General features: G+C 42.2%; 1 protein-coding gene across 3 annotated transcripts; it reads right to left on the reverse strand.

The window, feature by feature from the left end:
- Positions 1-636: 636 nt before the first annotated feature.
- LOC108751630 lies at positions 637-4,573 on the reverse strand. Of its 3 annotated transcripts, XM_018491914.1 has the most exons (5): positions 4,273-4,354; positions 4,113-4,192; positions 3,830-4,019; positions 2,910-3,397; positions 637-2,398 (listed from the first exon to the last, which is right to left on the reverse strand). In XM_018491914.1, exons 2-5 carry the CDS (start codon positions 4,142-4,144, stop codon positions 688-690), a joined length of 2,421 nt encoding a protein of 806 aa, XP_018347416.1. In that variant the 5' UTR covers positions 4,145-4,192; positions 4,273-4,354; the 3' UTR covers positions 637-687. The 3 variants fall into 3 exon arrangements, with proteins under 3 accessions (XP_018347416.1, XP_018347415.1, XP_018347418.1); XM_018491913.1 differs by having other exon boundaries at positions 4,113-4,573; XM_018491916.1 differs by lacking the exon at positions 4,273-4,354 and having other exon boundaries at positions 3,830-4,029; positions 4,113-4,171.
- Between the last annotated feature and the right edge of the window lie 2,979 nt (positions 4,574-7,552).

Consider the following 7,552-nt stretch of genomic DNA (forward strand, 5'->3'; position numbering starts at 1 on the left):
ATATATATATATATATATATATATATATAATTATAGATCAAATTAAATTAATTTGAATTGATTTTATTTTATCTCGAATTTTTCGTGGTTGGATTTTCATTGACCTTCAATCTAATCCGAAGAGAGTAATATCAATTTACCTCGATGTAATACCTTTATCGAGAATTCTCTCATTTACATACAAGTGTGCAGCGAGGTGTCCATTTAGATCGCGAGAACTTTAAATCTCCCGATACTCTTTCTCTACTACCGCTTATTGTTATTGCTGGAGCGCAACGCGGTTTTACAACAATATTTTCTTATTGAAATCGCTTCGCTGTTGTGGAAAATACATTCCCGTTTATATAAACGTTTACACGGAGCTTCGATATTCCACCACGCATAAATATTAAAGCCCGTCGATCGTTTAGAAATTTTGAAACGGGTCGCGTTTGAAACTTTTTGCTCAGCGATTTTCCGGATATAGGATAGGAGAGCTTATGAGTGAATCAATTCAATCAATTGCATCAGAATAATTGCATCGATATGAATTAAATTTAATTGTAAATTTTATTTAAAATAATAACAAGATTGGTTTTTAATTTTTTATTTTACACATTTACAATTTTTTTTTTTTTTTTTTTTTTTAATCGAGTCCTCAATTATTATCTTCGATCGTTACATGCGGTTACATCACGTTCGGATTTACTACTTACTCATTCTTTTTTTTTTCTTTTCCCCATCGAATCTCGACTTTCCCGTTATTCTCCCTCTGAATCTTCTAAAATGGCACTTTTTGTCACGTGGTTTTCTACGAGAATCGAGTGCGGTGTCTACTTCGACAATCCTGAGAATCTCGATGGGATTCAGGCTGAATCGGCTGCGTTCCGACGAGCCGATAATCAACACGAGTACCGTCATAAATTTGCGGAAGGATGTGGCTCTCAGCAGATACGCGGCGCCGTCGCCGTACCGGAAGAACGGCGGGCCGGACGAATTCACATCGCACACGTAGTAAGCTCCGCAGAACTTGAAGAGGCCAAGACAGGCGCTCTCGCACGTCAGCGCAGCGAAGTGATAACTCGAGAATACTCGCTCCAGTGTCCTCCACAGACCCTCGTCCGATTCAACGTACAATCTGCCGCTAACGGCCGGCAGCATCCGAGCCTCGAATACGATCTCGCCGATATCGAAACTATCGCAGAGGTACTTGAACGGGTGATTAACATTTTCGTCGCCGTCAGACTTGAGCTCGGCCTCGTGCTTGCTGTGCGTATAATAACGATCCCCGCACACGACGATCGTGTCGAGAGTCTTCGGGGTCCAATATTCCGGCGCCATAATCCTAGTCATGCCAGCGCACACTACGTAACAGGCGTACGTTTGCATACCGCGGTTCGCCTCGTCGAACATATCGTCAGTTATGTGTATCCCGCCCCACAGGGAGAACAGCCTGTTGGGTTCTTCCACGTAGTATCGATGCCATCTCGCTTTACCGGCGGCGGTGACCTCAGTCGAGCCTGGTCTCTTCCGGTTCGCGGACGCGCATTTGCCCCAGGTCGTCGGCCCGTAACACTTCAGCCATATAGCTCTCTCCCTTGGCTCCCTCGGATCGCCCTCCTCATCCTCCTCTAGATCTCCGGTCTCGTCCTCTTCGTCCTCGATCTCAAGCGTATCCGACGAATTTTTTCCGTCGGCGCGTCGCGGCTGCTTGGACATCCCGCGTTGCAGTAACTTTAGATTGTCCAGCTGGCAGTAGCGGAAAGACACGTGGAAGAGCTCAACGTCGATGTAAACGTTCCCCTCGCCTTCATAGTTGGATCGATAATCGTATCGCGATGCGTCCTCCTCGAAGGCGTGGGCTCTCAACATGAGGATCATCAGGTGTCTCCGTAACGAGTCCTTGGAACAGAACTTCACGATGCAGGCGAAACCGTCCTCTTCCCAGAAGCCGTACTTATCGCACCGGTAGGGATTGTACAGGTACCAAAACAAACCATCCTGCCAGAAGGCCAATGAGAATCTGGTTGTGCGCAAGATATAGTCACGATACACGTCCGTGATCGTTTGGTCGAGCCACCGTTCGAGCTCCTTCGGCGAGTTGTCCTTGTGCACGGGCACGTAATCTGAATCGGTCACCTTCTCACAGCCGAGTTTCACCTCGACTCGCAGGGGATCCTTCCTACTTAACGTAATCTGCGATTGCACACCAGGCTCTTTATACAAAGTGGTGACGAACCGTGCCTCGACATCTTTCAATTCCCCGATCAATTTTACTTCGACGCTGTATTTGTAATTGTACACCACGACGTCGTCTAGACGTTGCTTTGCCTTCACGTTGATCGAGCCGATGTGGGTGAAGAGCATCCAGGCATGGTCGTAGATGTAATCGATACAAGCGCTCCGCACGTATTTGTATCTTCCATGCAAATAATGTCGTATTTAAAAGAAATGACACGCTTTGAATGGATTCTCAAACTCTTGTAAAAGTACAGTTAAATTCTCGCTCTTCCAACGCGAGATGTTAAAATTACGTCACGCAACTTGACTCAAACTCCACGCACGTATCTTTTTATCTTGACGAGGGTTTTCTTTCGATAAAAGTTTTCTTTCAAATAAATTTTGAATAGAAGAAGCAAATCTCGAATTGATCGGACAGATAATCGAAATAATTTAATTTGCTTTTGAATAAGTTAATTAAGTAGACTGTAAAAATAAGTGTCTTTTTTTTGAGTGTAAGAATAATCAAAACGCATCAAAATATATTAAAATATTTCATATGTTTCGATTGAAATATATGGAACATTTCCAGCAAACAAGCTGATGTAACTTTTTGTAATTTTGATATTTAAAATGACGATAAATATCGTCAGGTTGTTCGCTAAGATTATGGTTTCGATTATCCTGCTTGACATATCTTGACATAATACCTGAGCTGAGTTTTCGCTAACAATGCCACGATCGCTTGATAGAAGCAGAACTTCCAAGTGTTCTTGCGCTCTCGCATCGAACTAATTTCCAGTAAATGCATACCCTTCAGTCCGTGAAGAACCACGTAAGCATAGACACGCTTGGACGGCAACTCCACAGTCATGTAATCACCGTCCACCAAACCAGGACATTGGTCGCCAACCGCGCAATCCACCGATAATTTCAACCTCGATTCCGAATACAACACCGGCACACGTATGTGGCCTAGTTCCTTGCGATTAGCAAAGTCGCTCATCTGCTGATTTCGAAGAAATTTGTCCTTGTCATTGTCCGTTGAGTCGTAGAGAAAAATGTCCCTTCGCTTCCTTCGTCTTTCCTCTTCCCATTCATTCTCCAGTCCGATAACTGTATCTCGTGCAAAGAGCGGCGGTACACTCGGCCATAATCTTTCGCTTCCGTTTCTCGACACCCTTCGCTGTATCCTCGTCTGCAGCAAATATCGCAAATTTGTACAGAACTTCGTATATGTAAAGAATTACTCCGCAATGTAAAGAATAATAAGTTAACGAAGTAAATCAAATAAAGTATAATTTTTGCAATAGTTATCTTAATTACAATCTTAATAAGACTTCGCTGAGAGAAATATTTTGTACGATATGTAATTTACAAAAACTTGTTTGCTTTTTAATTTAAAAAAAAATTGTATTGTTTTAACCAGAATTTAATTAAAATAATCAAATTTTGATTAGAACAACAAAAATTTTTTAATTAAAAAGTAAGAAAATTTTTTGTAAGTCACATATACAAAACATTTCTCTCAGCGTTCAGTTTCGCAGAGATGTGACGAAAGAAACATAAAAAATATGCAAATTAAATTAAATCACGAATAATTTGAGCTGGCATCGTTCCGTTTTCTAACCGGCTGCCTCGCCCTCAAGCTTCTCCAGATTCGCGTCGTCCCGGATCGACCTAATCCAACAGTCGTCCTAGTTTTATACTCGTGCTCGAAGCTGTTGAGCGGATTGGACTTGATAGTTTTCGTGTTAGATGGTCTCATGATGTCGGACATTGCCTTCCGTTCACTTTTTTCCCCCGGATTCGACTTTGATCTACATGTTGCTTCGTGCAAATTCATCAGTCTATTTATCTAAATGAGAGGTAATGTTTGCAATTCAGGAAAAGGACTCTCAAGCATCCCTTACGATTTCATTCTGCTAGCAGACCGCTTGTCCATCCAAGATCTGTTCTTCTCAGTATCTTCATTCGTTTCATCATCAGGATTCTTATAAGATATTTCATCATCAGTATTCTCATAAAGTATTTCATCATCAGTATTCTCATAAAGTATTTCATCATCAGTACTCTTATAAGGTATTTGATCGTCGGTCGTCACATCTTCCGTACCAGACTCCAAAAAATCGCTGGTAACCGCCTCATCTTCGGTTTGATTTTCCGGTTCCGTCATGTTTTAGCGAAATTGGATTAAACCGATCTTACGATATAATTTTTCAATCATAATATTACGCAATTATAAAAGTCTAGTTATGGGATTTCAACTAGGATTCATATCTGTGCGTGTCTACGTATTTGGCTAATTTAATGTATTAGACTTTCGAGACTTAAATTGTGCCGATGTAATGGGAATGTTAATGCCGATGTAAAATATCACGCATTGCAATTTTGACATCAGACATAACCGCCGTGCGACAAACAGCCGAGACAGCTTCACACAATACGAACGTACAAATATTTGGCTCACAGACATTAAAAGATATCCGACCTTAGTTTTTTAACAGCCTTACTTTAAGAGGCCTTAAGTCACATAAGTTTAAAGAGATTAAGTGACAATAATTTCTATCTTTAAACTGTTTTTGCTCTGACTGTTAGACTTAAGCAAATTGAGCAAAATCCAATTCTTACGGTCTAAAGGCATAAGTTCTAAAGCCGATATATCGTCACTTACAGCTTACAGCCTCTTAAAGCAAGGTTGTGGACTTAGCTTCATGTCGATTGTTAGGATCCACTTGACATCCTTTAAAAAAAGAACAAATGTATGCATATAATACATAAATACAATTATAAGTTTATAATAATATTATTTCTCTCTCTCTCTCTCTCTCTCTCTCTCTCTCTCTCTCTCTCGTGACAATTGCTCTAAACACGTAACTATTGTACCTTCCAATAGATTTCTTTTGGAACAAATCCGCTCGGATATGATCCGGATTCAAAGTGAGAGAAAGGGGAGAGGGGGCAAACACTTGAAAATGGCTGGTTTGAATTTGTATAGGCCCTCGGAAGACCGCAGAGAGAGAAAGAGAGACAGGAGGGTTCCTCGAGAGAACGCCGGACGGCTTCCTGAAGCTGAAAAAATACCGGGTACCCGATTGGGCGGGGTGAGGGGGCGCCGTAGCCTCGATTTATCCCGTTTCGTTCGCGTACGATTTTGTAATTATTTTACTGCCGGCGCAGACGAAGCCCTAGGAACGGCAGGCAGGCAATCTCGAACGCGCGAAGCCCGCCGGTGACGCAAGATTTTCAAAGTGTTTATAAAATTACGGGGGCGCGATACCGCGCCGCGCGCGCGACCGAAAATAACGCGAAACCGTACGATCATACCGGCCCGCTCCGTATTCAAATCATTATTGGATTTGGGAGCCCCGCTCGTGCACGGATGACGAACAAATAAATCGTATTTCGAATGCGGCAAAGTCGACGCCACGTCGTGATTCCGTGATCGGCGGAAGTGCCGAGATCGTTTCTCCAAAATAAGCTCTAGACTCTCCCATCCTTCCGCGTTTCTTCGGGCCGACGCCGTCAGACCCGTAAGATCCAAACAGCTTAAGATTAAAGTTCGGAACATCCGAATCGTCGAACCACGCCGGAAAAATTCTGAGCACTGATCCAAAAATTAAAAATTACACGAATTTGAAAATGATCGAGAGCCTCGTGCTTTGATTTATTATATGCTCGTTGTACTCGTTTTGGCCGCGTCTTATTTTACGATACGAATTTCAATCTTTGTTTCAGATCTCGCTTTAAAACATATATTTAAAGCATACATTTGTGAGTATAATTAAGGCTTCAAAACTTACTGTCAGTGCTGCATCTATTCTTTAAATTCTTTGGAGTGGAATCTCGATTTAAAGAGTGAAAATTGAGTCAATCTTGGAAAAAATGGCTCAATTTTCAATCTCTTTAAGAATGAATTTTACTTTAAAAGTGTAGAGTGCACAGCCAATTTTACCATTAATGTTACTTTTAGATTACAGTTTAAGGCACACAGATTTATTTCTGTTTTGCACACGACTGACATTCTTTACGTTTAAAGACAGGGAGTCTTACAGCTCGAGCATCAGTGAATATTCGTCAAAAATCGCTTATCCAGCTGGGCCAAAATGCATTAACCAAAAAAAAAAAAAAAAACCGGGTAACAACTTATAAAAATCGAAGGGAAAATACGTATGTACACTGCTACGCTGACCGAAATTAATATCCGCAGCTTTTGTACGCGTTTGTTTGCGAGTTTGCGTTATCGCCGACGGTCAAAGCGAGGCGGTTTTGCGCGAAAGCGCGTCGTAAAGTTTTTAACGCCGAATGAATCGGCAACGTGTGTAAAGGACGGACCGTAAGGTACGTATATTTCATTTTTCACGGCTGAGAAACGAGCATCTGCCGTTGTTAACACCGGTATTACGGCATTCCGGAGTATTTCCGACGCGAACGCCGAGCGCGAGTCTCTGGAAAACGGACGACGGCTTTCACCAATTTTTCTCGTGGTTGTTCGACGGGAGCTTTCTCGTGGATGGCCGAAGAATATCCCGTGGGAATCCCGGCGATGTACAAAGTCGAAGTGGAATTCGAGAATCGGTCTGATCCTCGCCGTCGGGCTCTGGCCGCGTCATGTCGGAGAGAAGTTCTCCAATGCGGGTAGAGGGGCTCGCCAAAAAAAGGGAGACGGGTCGAATCTGGACAATTCCCGGTGAAAATTTAATGGAAGGTTCACGGAGAACACTAGAAGACGTAAACTTCGCGGGGACGGATTGATTGCTTGCGTGCCGCGACTAAAACCACGAGAGCACACACATCAATGAATTAATCGCGATCGATTATTGCGTGGACCGGGGATTCCCCGTCGAGAAGTTTAACAACTGATCTGTAGGAATCGTCAGTCCCCCCTGACTACATCGCTGCTATTTTAAGTGGGAGTAACCATGATCGGTGAAGGGTAATTATTGTCTCATTACTATGGCTTTTTTACAACAAGCCATTATCTGAGTCTTAAACTGTAAGAAATTAACTAATAGGCCGGTACTCATAGTCGGTTCTTATTTCAAGACCGTTTTAAGTAATGTCTTAAGACGTTAATGCGGCCCTCTAATTGGTTCGTGACACCTCAAGGCAGAACTTTATTCTTCTCAAATTCAACTGTGATTGATCAATTTCTTCTTACGGCTTAAGACTTCAAGCTTAGGTAGGGGAGATTGTGGTCAAAAGTAACACGGGTAAGTTGTAACATTTAAATTAAAAGAAAGAAAGTAGAAAGCCAATTACAAAAACTTCGAGCGAAGAAATTTGCCGGTAATCATCTTTTCGGATTAAGTTCATTTTACACTTTCGTAAACGTAGTCATTGTAAGAATTGA

The sequence above is a fragment of the Trachymyrmex septentrionalis genome, unplaced genomic scaffold (assembly GCF_001594115.1).
Source record: "Trachymyrmex septentrionalis isolate Tsep2-gDNA-1 unplaced genomic scaffold, Tsep1.0 scaffold50, whole genome shotgun sequence".
Lineage (NCBI taxonomy): Eukaryota > Metazoa > Arthropoda > Insecta > Hymenoptera > Formicidae > Trachymyrmex > Trachymyrmex septentrionalis.

Coding starts and splice junctions, on each gene's coding strand:
- LOC108751630 (XM_018491913.1), bottom strand. CDS start 4,375: ATGACGGAACCGGAAAATCAAACCGAAGATGAGGCGGTTACCAGCGAT. Junction 4,020..4,112: donor TCTGCTAGCAGAATGAAATC/GTAAGGGATGCT, acceptor AGCAACATGTAG/ATCAAAGTCGAATCCGGGGG. Junction 2,399..2,909: donor TTAGCGAAAACTCAGCTCAG/GTATTATGTCAA, acceptor TTTGCATGGAAG/ATACAAATACGTGCGGAGCG.